At 34.7% G+C, this 12,117-nt stretch overlaps 1 protein-coding gene and 1 long non-coding RNA gene across 7 annotated transcripts; both read left to right on the forward strand.

Moving 5' to 3' along the window:
• Window positions 1–1,155: 1,155 nt before the first annotated feature.
• Window positions 1,156–7,232, forward strand: LOC103929783 (magnesium transporter MRS2-2). 2 transcript variants are annotated; one of them, XM_048574646.1, is made up of 12 exons: window positions 1,156–1,377; window positions 1,477–1,776; window positions 1,912–1,941; window positions 2,299–2,452; window positions 2,620–2,741; window positions 3,300–3,374; window positions 5,136–5,363; window positions 5,536–5,580; window positions 6,211–6,255; window positions 6,335–6,364; window positions 6,524–6,643; window positions 6,729–7,232. In XM_048574646.1, the coding sequence occupies exons 2-12, from the start codon at window positions 1,534–1,536 to the stop codon at window positions 6,813–6,815; spliced, it is 1,179 nt and encodes a 392-aa protein (XP_048430603.1). In that variant the 5' UTR covers window positions 1,156–1,377; window positions 1,477–1,533; the 3' UTR covers window positions 6,816–7,232. The 2 variants fall into 2 exon arrangements, with proteins under 2 accessions (XP_048430603.1, XP_009337295.2); XM_009339020.3 differs by having other exon boundaries at window positions 1,157–1,776.
• A 1,108-nt stretch (window positions 7,233–8,340) lies between these two features.
• On the forward strand, window positions 8,341–12,117 carry LOC103935067. 5 transcript variants are annotated; one of them, XR_007254686.1, is made up of 8 exons: window positions 8,341–8,482; window positions 8,910–8,972; window positions 9,204–9,266; window positions 9,475–9,529; window positions 9,770–9,876; window positions 9,947–10,087; window positions 10,330–10,384; window positions 12,066–12,117. It is a non-coding gene; the product is annotated as an uncharacterized LOC103935067 (long non-coding RNA). The 5 variants fall into 5 exon arrangements; XR_007254687.1 differs by having other exon boundaries at window positions 9,947–10,074; XR_007254688.1 differs by lacking the exon at window positions 12,066–12,117 and having other exon boundaries at window positions 9,934–10,087; window positions 10,330–10,944.

A 12,117-nucleotide genomic window follows, 5' to 3' on the forward strand; every position in this document is an offset into this window, starting at 1 on the left:
CTTTGAAATCGATATATTTCTGGTGCTTCTTTATAGAACATGAAAAATGGCGATGGATACCAAGACAGTGGTGGACGACTCCTACCTTTGAGGCCATGTTTTGAGAGAGATGAGTGAAAAAGTAAATGAATAGAAAGTTCAAAATTTTAAACTAAATCTGCAAACTAAATAATGTATCACTAATAAAAAAAAACAAACATGTTAATTAACACATAATTAATAATCCAATCATCTACGACCACATTATTTTGTTTAAAAAACTTAATCTCCCTAGCATAGCAATAATAAAAGCTACAACATAGGAAGTTGGGCTAATCCAAATAACTTCGTAGTATTTAAAACGTTTTTAGGTAACAAATAACAAATGCGAGTAGCAGCAAGGATTTCTTAAAATTGACTGCTAATTTGCAATGGCAAGAGAAAGAGAGGTGCTCTTGATATGGCAGATGTTCATTGGAAAGAGAAAGAAAGGTGGTACCAAGACCACTTGGATGCGGGGAAACGTGTATGAAAGTTTCTTGGGCATGCTTCGAATGTTTGGTATGAGTTTCTTTTGTACTGGTCAAGTGTTTGATGTAATGCTTGTTAGACATATCTCAACAGCACTCGACAAATGCTATTGATATTAAGTATCATATTGTTTCGGCTTATATCGATATTTGTTGAAATGTGCGTAACATGATTTTGCTGACGACAATAAGCTCACCAAGTATTCGATGAAGCACCTCATCTTAAAAATCAATTTTTTTTTAACACGCTTCGCGCTCTTTTTATATCTTAAAAATTAGACTGAGACCCTCCTAAGGTTTGAAACTTGGACACCCCACTGCTTTTCGACAATTGTGTAGATTGTCGTCTTTGGGCTAGGTCGGTATTGGGTTTCAAGTGGTGGTGATTCACTTGGCAACTTTACCAAAATAACCATCCCTTGATCTGCCACTTAGATTGCTAATACACATACTTTTTAAAGACATGTAATTAGTTTGACGGAATTAATAAAAACAAACTAAAATTGAGCGAATATTGAGTAACGAAGTACAAAATGAGGAATTTTTTGTTTCAAGGTGGAAAGCCACATCGAGTTTGATGGGGGCAGTGCAAACACCTGACACAAGCTAAATTAGAAACCGAAAGATCCGCAGGTTCAGAAATCGTGTGGTCCATTTGGCCCCCTACTCTACTTTAAACTAAACATTTTCTTGCGTGTCAAGTTCCCCTATTCACTCCCCTAACAAATAGCACAGCCCGTCCCCTCTCTCCCAAACGCTCAACTGCTTGCCCCCAATCCATATTCCAATCCCTAATATACAGATCCCCAAATTAACGAAGAAATTATTAACAAAACATCAAATAATCATAAACAAATCACCGCCCCTGGCATTTTTCACGCCGAATCTTCACTGCCCCATTTAAATTTTCGATGGCGCAAACTGGAAATTGACGTTTTGAATTGTTGGGTTTTTTTTATTGTTGAAGATGTGAGTGAAATAAGGTTGGCGCGTTTGGGTCCGGTGGTTTCGGGGATGGTCAGATATGGCTCCAGACGGGGAATTGGTGCCGCTGGACCCACAGGCGGTTGTGGCGGTGAAGAAGAAGTCCTCTCGGAGTTGGGTTTTGTTGGATTGCACCGGAAAAGCTACCGTCTTGGACGTGGACAAGTATGGCATCATGCAGAGAGTTCACATTCACGCTCGCGATCTTCGCATTGTCGACCCTTTGCTCTCTTACCCTTCCACCATTCTCGGCCGTGACCGAGCCATAGTTCTCAATTTGGAGGTCGTGCTCTTCCTCTTCTTGTTTGTCATTTCATTTATTTATTTATTTTTGTGTTTTGCAATGTAATTTATATATTTTTGTTGGAAATTATGGTTGTGGTATTTCTCATTAATTGAATTGGGTTTGTTTCTGCAGCATATTAAAGCAATAATCACTGCTGAAGAGGTTAGCCTCTCTCGCTCTCTCTAGATATACTCGTTTTCCTTTTCAGCGGAGTTTATTTGTTTTTGGGTTTTGAGGAATCACCGAGTTTGAATAGGATAGACATCGGTATTAGTTTTGTATTTTTTTCCGCGGATAAAGATTGCTGCTTTAAGAGAGAAGTATTAATTGTTTTTATGGAGAATTAAGTAAGAGGAGCAGCTAGATAGATTGTGCAAATTCAGAATGTTGAAAGTATGTTTCCTATAAAGTCAAACCATAGTCCATCCTTGTCTTCTAGGAAGAAAGAAAAATATGTGTGGTGCTTTCTATGAGCTGGAGCTTTTTGTAGATAGTGATTGTTAGTTTGTTATGGGATAGGTGCTGCTCCGGGATCCATTGGATGAAAATGTTATTCCTGTTGTTGAAGAGCTTCAAAGACGGTTGCCTCCTGTAAATGTCTCACATGAAAGTCAAACAAATGGGAAAGAGTTCCCTGCTGTGCAAAATGATATTGAGGCGGGTGAAGAAGATGGTATGATTTATTGCTTTCAAAGTTTTTCATTCAAAAATAGTATCTATGGCTGTCATTAGTGTTCTTGGAAATATAGAAATGTTTGAATAAATCATTCTAAACTTCAAAAGTTCTGAGTTCTGGTTTTATTCCATGATTATCTGAATGATATACATTATGCATTGTAGAGTCACCATTTGAGTTCCGGGCCTTGGAGGTAGCTTTGGAAGCAATTTGTAGCTTTCTTGCTGCACGTACAACAGAACTTGAGACTGCTGCTTATCCTGCTTTAGATGAGCTTACTGCTAAGGTAGGACTTGACTTTTCTTTTATTTTTGTTTTGTGTCTGTGGATTCTTCAGTTGCTGCCTCTCTGCTTCTTGTGGCCTTCCAACTGAAAGAAAAATAAACAAAGAAACTGAATGAATGTAGTACTTCATTCACTAGTTTGGCCGATTTAGGTAAATCACTGATAGTAGCCTTCAGGCATGTTCTTTGTCAGCATTGGCTACGTGAGGAATATTTCCTACTTAAAGTACTAGATAACGAAGTCTAGGATGATTCTTTGCATTTTGGTGTAAAGTTGAGTCTAGAAGAGATTCGGGATGTTATGCTTCACACTTTGGTTAGTTTTGGTAGGCCTCTATCTTTGCATTCTTGGTGTTAAACTTAATATTTGGCTTCACAGAAATATTGGCTTGCATATTTGCCTGAATGGTTTTGTAAACTTAGCATCTTTAGCTATGAGAGAATATTTTTCTCACTTGTACTTATATTAAAGAAAATAGTCTTCCAATTATATTTCTTCCTCAAGTCGGCACTTTTTTATTGTTTTTATTTATTAAAATATCCACCCCTTCTGCCTGCAGATTAGTAGCCGCAATTTGGATAGGGTTCGTAAATTGAAGAGTGGAATGACTAGGTTGACTGCTCGGGTACAAAAGGTATATGAACTTCCTGTGGTGTGTGCATAACTGAATGGTAGTTCTTGCCTCTTGTGAGGGTTATTGAATTTAAACGCAATCGTTCATTGATTTGATATGCTTCACTTTGGTGTTTGGTGAAAGATGAGGGAGTAATTTTACTCATGTCACCCACCATCTACCGAACATCACTTCATTAGATAGCTTGTAATATTTCGTTTGAGAAAGTAAATTTGTTCTAATGGTTTGTAAATGTGCTGGATGCATACTGCACTAATATGCTCCACAAGCTGAAATCTCCTATTTTACTTTCATTTTATGGAATCAAGATCCAAAGTAGTATTGTTTGTGTTGAACCCAAGGATTTGGACTGCATTCCTGTCATAACCTAGTAAATTTACACACGACTTCAATCTCATATCCACCATGTGCAATCTCTCAGTTCATCCTATGTTTGATATTCAATTCTTGATTGTTGACCTTCAAATCCTGATAAAGCAATCATTCTATTTTGAGTGCATATGAGTCATTAGATTTTGATCCAACAGTTGGTGAGCAGAGTTTTTTTTGCTTATGAGTCAAGACAAAGTATTAACGTATGTAAGTAAATAAGAATGCCCTGTTTAGTATTAACCATTTATGAATTTCTGTCCAAGGGCTTAGAACATGGCAATGCCTTTATATAGTACCGACTGGTAAGTGTTTGAGCACTTCCCAATGTTAGGATTTTGGCTTGTCAAAGTTAGTGTCCTATTTTGTTTAGGATTCTATTAGGGAAATTAAAGGTGCACCGATTCTTCTCCTAAAAGAACTAAAAAAGAATCAAAATTTTCATGTACAATTAGATTGGGAATCCTAGAAGATAATTTGGAATAGGAAAGAATTTCTTTCCTATTCCATATAGAATCGGAAACTTAATCAGAAAATAGGCATGTAAACCACACCCCATACTAAGGGTTCGGCAAGGCTAGGGAAAGAGTGAGAAAAGCCAGAGACAGCCGCTGGAAAGAGAGACAACTGCGGGAAAGAGAGGGATTAGTTCTAAGGTTTACAAAAGTACTGTATACCCTATTATTAATCAAAGAAGCCGTGGTTTCTCTACCTAGGGAAATCACAACTGAACATAGGCAAAAGTTCTGCCAAACCAGTATAAGTCTTATGTGTTTGTAGTTGTTCTCTAATTTGCGAAGTTTAGTCTATTGCCAGATAGATCAAAGAACAAGATCCAGAGAGAGTCAGAATTATAACACCCTATAGGTGACTGTATATACATAATTAACAATTATATAAGTATGTGTGCGCGCGCGCTTGAACGCGTGCCGAGGTTCTTATATGAGGTCCTTAGATGTCTGGAAAAGTTCAGTTGTTAAGATGGCTTTTTTCTGTTAAGTACTGATATCAGGAAGTTCGCTATCTGGGTTATTTAAGGGACATGGGTGATCTAGTTAAATTTGTATAGATCAGAGTGAAAATATACACAACCAATTTAGTTAAATTTGTATAGATGAGGTCCTCCATACCTTCCAGTCTAAATTAGTTGCATGAAAGTGCGTTTTTTATTATTCTGTAGATCAATTTTTTCTTTTTTTTTTTTTTTTTTTTTTTTTTCTTTTTCATTTTCTGTTGTGCATCTCATTTTGAGTTTGCAGACTATGCTATTGAAATGAATTTGCTGTGTGGAATTTCTTAGTCAGAGTTTGATTGAAGACAACCTATCATTGTCCTCTTAGTCTTTACTACTGTAAATCAAGTTAATTGGAAATTCTGTATTGCTTATTGTAGGTCAGGGATGAGCTTGAACAACTGCTGGATGATGACGATGATATGGCTGACCTTTACTTGTCCAGAAAGTTGGCTGGTGCATCTTCGCCAGTTAGTGACATTGGTCCTTCCAATTGGTATCCTGCCTCCCCTACCATAGGCTCAAAAATATCCCGGGCAAGTAGGGCAAGTATCGTCACTGTTCGTGGAGATGAGAATGACGTTGAGGAACTTGAAATGTTACTTGAGGTAATATTGTAATGATGTTGCATACTTCCTGATTGCTTTATTTAGTAAAGCTATATGATGAGAATGACATTGAGAAACTTGAAATGTTACTTGAGGTAGTAATGTTGCATAGTTCTTGTTTTCCTTATTTTAGTGAAGCTATATACTAAACCAGCAAGCAATGCCTTTGCAGGCTTATTTTATGCAGATTGATGGCACCTTGAACAAATTAGCCACGGTATGTGCTATTTAGATGCAAACTTATCTTCTTTTATTGGTTTTTGAGGAAAACTTAACCTTGTGATCTAGCTTCATCCCACCGTATTCCATGCCAATCATAATGTATATCACTAGTATGAGTCTGCCCCGCACAAAATGCACTGAAGTACGCCAGTCATAAACTGTCCTGGCCCCAAAGGAATAAGGTGGTCCTTAAACACAGTACGACCACCATACATATTACCTTGAAGGGAACCCCTAGTAATAATGCTGCGAATTATCTAATACCAAGTAGAGTTATAAGTTATCATGACTTTGACCTATCAAAGCAGAATTATCATGAGTGTGAACCTGCAGTTGAGGACGTATAAAGTAATCTGTACACTCACACTACTAAGGAAGCGACAGAGGAATTGCATATCAAGATCTGATTTTTGATTAAGAGGAGAATGGTATTGAGTCAACAAATGAATCATCCCCTTAAATTCACTATAATAGTCCAATGTTTTTCCAACTGGTCTCAATAGAAAAACTCTCATAGACCAATGTTTTTCCATCCAAACTCAATAGAAAAACTCTCATAGGCATTTTTACGTGGAATAGACTTTTTTTATCAACATTGCAACTGCTTAAATATGAACTTTTGCAGCTACGTGAATATATTGATGATACAGAGGATTACATTAATATTCAGGTACTTAATTCATAAATCTTAAATTTTTATGATAATATTTGTTATGTTTTTTTATCTAACTTATGGTTTCATTTTGCAGCTCGATAACCACAGGAATCAGCTGATTCAGGTGCCTTTTTGTCTTCTGATGTAGTGTATCATATTACTGTACTATGCTGGATTCTGTTCCTTTAATTTCTGTATTTTCTTTTTACTTTGCTGCTCCATATCCACAAGGATCTGTATTTTGTAAGATTACTGTTTATTTTATTCACGTTCATGCTTGCAGCTTGAGCTTTTTCTTAGTTCCGGGACTGTATGCACCTCCATATTTGCATTGGTGACTGGAATTTTTGGGATGAATATCCCGTATACATGGAATCAGGGTTACGGATACATGTTCAAATGGGTAGGCAAAGTATTTATTTCCGCTGGTAATCTTTTCTAGTATGACTGTAAACATGTCTGAGAATTGAATATTTTTCCATTGACAGGTCTGCATTGTCACGGGAATTTGCTGTCTTTTTGGTTTCATAATAATCATATCATATGCTCGCCACAAGGGTCTAGTCGGATCTTGAACATCATAAAGAAGCCCTGAGATTGATCTTTTGGATCTTCTGAAAGTAAATAAGGTGTCAAAGATTTTCAGCAAGGCTGTGTGAAGGAGTAAAAATTTCTTGCTGAATTTGGTGAATTTTTTGGGTGTTTCTAACCCAAGGACATGCAAAGCTTTATAATTGTCAAACAGTCTAATTAACAGGATTCGGTCACAAACGCAGACTGTAAAACTTGTCTGCAGAACCATACATATTTCTCGATTTTGGTCGATAATTCTTGTTGTGTTGCACAGAAGTATTTTGATCAAACAGATTTATACTGTTCAACTGTAATAGGCAATAATGCCATACGGAGTGATTAATGCATTCCACAAAACTGATAATTTCTCTGAAGAAATGTAGGCACTATCAGCTGTAATGTGACATGATTTCTTGCAATCTGTTTCTGGAGGCCGTTTACGCTCGTGTCAATTTTCGAGTTTTCGGGTTGTTTTGATCTAATCCTTTACCTTGAAACTATACATCGATCGGAAGGTCAAGTTTTCTGCATTCAAAAATAGCCATATGCTAGAGTTCGGCTAAGCCAACAATGAGCAACTTAATTTGGTATTGAATTCGTCATTTACGAGATTTGAATCTAAGATCTCGTACTTCTAAGTGAAGAATAATACTATCAGACCGTAGTACTGAGTGACAATAACCATATGCTATTGAAACAATAAAATTAAATAGAAAAGCAATTAGGGCAACCCGTACACGAACAAAGTAGTCTTACCAAATACAATTGGAGGCTTGTTGATGTCTAAGAAAGAGAATTAAAATCCTTCCCTTTCTTTGACACTTTGTGGAGTTTGTCCAAGATTCTGCTTGACTCAGTCAAAGCCTTGGAAGAGAATTAGCCATCCTCTTAATTACTTTCTAATAAGGTGCAAGTTGGATGAGAAATTTTGATTCCCAGCTATTGTGATCCTTTTTTTTTTTTTTTTTTTTTTTTTTCAACTTTGGAGTACCCATATCATGTATGACATATGAGATTGGAAAATTCCGAATAAGTTTGGTTTAGAAGTGAAATGCATTTTAAAATTTTGTAAATTTCGAATTTATATCGAGGATTTATGCTTGAACTACTCACAAGTATTGAAATAAACGAGACCCAATGGCCGAAAAGACAGAGTTGTTCCATTAACATTGATAGCAAGTGAGCACTACTATATATTAGGTTCTTTGGGCTTTTGGTTCGAGTTTTCCTATCACGGCCAATTTTAATCTTTTAGATTTTTTATCATATCCCAAATTTCATACTCCAAAAATTTGATGATTATCTCTCAAATTTATATATACTAAAACCCAAACTTGGGTGGCACTGTTCTAGAGCAGTGTGCTTCCTTTTTTGCCCCTGCTTGATTTGTTTAATTGCATTTGTGCCATGTTTCACACGTGTTGGTCATCGTGCTCCCTTCTTTTTGTTTTTACTCTTCCGGACTCTTCTGGTGTATTTTAACCCTGGTGTCCAATAGAAGTGTCTCGACTTCTTCCTCAGAAATCGCAGAAATCCAAAAAGGAAAAAACTGTGCTCTTCGACCGATTAGCGATTTCGATTCTGCTTCGTGAGATCTGTTCGATCTTTGCTTCCTCATCTGTTCAATCTCTTCGACGCACCATCATGCTCCCAATTTAGCCTTTGACAGGTAATTAAATCTCACTTCTTCTCAACTACCCAAAAGCCAAATATTTGAATTTTTTGTTTTTTTTTTTTTTTTGTGCTTTGTTACTTCTTTGTTGAAATTTGGTGGTGAAATGTCTTCCATTTTGTTCCGTCTCTTTTCCTTTTCATTTGCTCTCTCTATCTCTTCATCTGTCTCTCCGTTTCGATTTCGATTCCGTCGTCTAGAAAGGCATTTTTGGATTTTTTTTGGCTGTTTTCCAGAAACCAATTGCGCCATTTTAGGTGTGTTGCTTCATCCACATCTTATTTTCTGTTTGGTTAGCAAGAAATTTTTTTTTTAATTGATTAGTGTAAAATTCAAGTCTTGCCGTTTTGTGCTGAGCGTTTTCTTAATTTTTTTTTTGTACTTTGTGTGTGGATGTTTGATCTGATTTCATTTTTTGTTGCAGGAAACATTGGTCTTCAAATTTTAAGGTTTTATTGTACAGGCTTGCAAGCCCTTTCTGGGTGAGGTATATAATTTATGTTTTTGTTCTTAAATCTTTTTCCAACAGAATTTTTAATTTTTTTTTGGTCCTGTTTCGTTTTTGGTGGGATGACTAATTATTGGGGTTTCCTTTGTCTGTTTGGGATTTTAGTATGGGTTGTGATTTGGTTGTTTTTTATTTCCAGGGAGAAGTGTTCATGGTTTATGAGTTTGGATTTTTAGTGTGGGTGTATGATTTGGTTGTTTTTTATTTCAGGAAACGTTACCGTTCGAATTTTATGGTTTTTGTATAGAAGTTTGCAGGCCCCTTTTGATTAAGGTATATAATTTATGTTCCTGCTCTTATATCTTTTGTTGAACAAAATTTAAAATTTTTTTGGGTCATGTTTAGTTTGCGGATCTATTTTCTGTAAAAAAAAATTGGTGATAATTAATTTTGGTACAGAAAATTGGTGATAATTAATTTTGGGGTTGTGTTGTATATGGATTTTTAGTGCGGGTATATGATTTGATTTTTTTATTTTCAGGAAGCAGTGGCCATCGTTTTTGCCGCTTTTGTATGTAGGGTTCCAGATGCTTGAGGTATAGAATCTTCAAATTGCTCACCTTAAGTAGACAGTGGCGTGCATATGTAGTTTATCACTGAATAATCAACCTCTCATCACTAAATTAACGTTTAAGTTTGTTTTTAATTTAGTTCACAAATGAATCAACCAAGTTTTCATGCCATATTGATACGAAATTATAAAGCAATTTCGACCATGCTTTGTTTGTTTTTTTTTTTATCATTCTTTTGAGATCTATTATTCATATATATCATAGATGATGAAGAATAAAAGAAATTAAATGCCGCTTTGGATGATAAGTTGATGTTGATGACAAGTACTATTGATGATACCCACCGTTTCTCATCTGTTCTAATGCTGCAGGTATGTATATTATGTAACAAGTTCTCTACAGTTTGTTAATATCCATAACCAATACAGGTTTGTATTTCAGTGAAAAAATTCTAGGAAAAACAAAAGGAGGTTGAGCCCATCTACATGGGGAGTCGAAAGAAAAATTAAACTCAACAACTAGAGAATGAGAATGCGTCTGATGAAAAATAGGAAATGAACACATATAAGGTAATGTCACAAGGTGAGATTTCAGTATGAAATTTTCATTGTCATACTGATTAATGCTTTTAAACCAATTGGTATGGGTTCTATTTTTAGTTTCTTTTGCTTGATCAATTTACATTACTTTTTTGAACCAAATGCAAGTTCCAATATTGCATTGATAACAAAATAAATTAATTGAAATTGAAGCTTTCTCTGATTGAGAAATCTCTTTTTGTTTAAATGGTGTTACAAGTTTTGTCTTTATTTTTTTGCCAATAGGTGGACTTAAAAAGGATCAAGTATGCAGGGGAATGGTAGGATCAACATATCAAAGGTAGAGATTGACTCTCTCTCATGTTAAACTTATACTGTGATGTTTATTATTATTAAATTTTGGAAAAACAATTGTTTATCATAACCTTATCACAATACTAAATAACAGGGAGAGAGATGAAAAATAGAAAGGAATCTATTTTATTGTATGTTTACTTTGGAAATTTTGGATAACAGTCATGAATTATGGTCTTAGTGCATCTCTATTTTTTTTTCTTCACGTTTTTGCTTACTGTTTATAGCTAAATGATTTTTATTTGGGTCTTCCAAAATTTTAACTATTACTCTGAATCTCTGAAGAAGTTTTATTAATTTTTTATTTATTGGTTTCAAGTATGGTTGTTGACTATGTGAATTTTAAGTTTTGCACAGTTAAGAGACTAGATGGTAATGTTTCATTTCTCTCTTTCTCCCTTCTTATTTTCTCAGCCACGAGTCTTAATAAGATACGACTGACTAAGAATTTGTTAATCATTTTAACACGTATGAGATAAGATATTTACTTTTTATGATACATTTCTAATTTTTGCAAATTACTTGATTTACTATTGTTATATGGTTGGCAGAATTTTATGTTAAGTGTGTCACTATATTGTTGTAATAGTTAAATTGGATGTAATATGAAGTGTTGACATAAAACTAGGCACAACTAATTATCTTTCACTTCTTGAGATACAACCATTGTTTGATTTAGCTATAACTAATAAATCTTTAATTATAATTGGTTTTTTTAGTTTACTTGGATCAAAACTGATAACCATATAAAAAGGCAGTAAAAATTAAAGTCTGCCTGTTCTGATGACAACTGATAAATATACAGGTCTGCACATATGCTGGTTGATGAAAAGGTGAGCAATCATTACTTAATGATCTTAAGTAATAAATACTTAGTATTGCTCATTGAAAATTTGTTAATTGTTTCAATGCATATGATCTAATGTTTCTGCTTTCTGTAATAAACTATCTAGGATCTTTATTTTTTGGGTCAAAAACACTATTTGGGATCTTTTTGTCATCTTTAGACATTGCTTGATTTTGTATTGTCAAATGATATATATTTTCATAATCTTTGTGTCTGTATATTATATGGATTTATTTTTTATAATATTCAGTGTTCTATTCTTTGTATTAGATCTTTTTATACTTAAAAACAACCTTTTTAAATTGTTAATGAAAATGGTTAATTGATAGTTAGTGTTTGCCTATGCATATTATTGCGTAGTATTTAATATGCACATGCATATTCATGTTATGCTATATGTAATGTTCACTGTTATTCATTTATTCACATGATATTTAACAATATTTTTTTCTTGCATTTTTTCCCATGCTGAATTGTCAAGCGACAATCAATATAAACATATGGATTTTGTTTCTTCATTGTTAATCTCCTGATGCTAGGGATAATTTAAGCTTCTACATTCTTAACATTTTTCATATTTGACTTACAGGATTAGTGTCAATGTACACCTTTCCGCAACTGTTTGTTTTGTCTTTTTGCCTCATTGTATAATTTTAGTCAAATTGAACTACTTTTTAAAACTTGAGATTTAACTGAAGTGCTAAGAACTTAGTTAAATGAAAGTTTACTTTGGTTTGATGACATTAGGTCCACAATCATTGGATGCATTATCTTTTACATTTTTTAATCATAATTTGTCATAAAATTTTCAATCCCGCAGCAACACGCAGGTGACACTTCCCGCAGCAACGCGCGGGTCACACTTTCTAGTA

The sequence above is a fragment of a genome, unplaced genomic scaffold (assembly GCF_019419815.1).
Source record: "Pyrus x bretschneideri cultivar Hongxiangsu unplaced genomic scaffold, Pyrus_bretschneideri_v1 Contig73, whole genome shotgun sequence".
Lineage (NCBI taxonomy): Eukaryota > Viridiplantae > Streptophyta > Magnoliopsida > Rosales > Rosaceae > Pyrus > Pyrus x bretschneideri.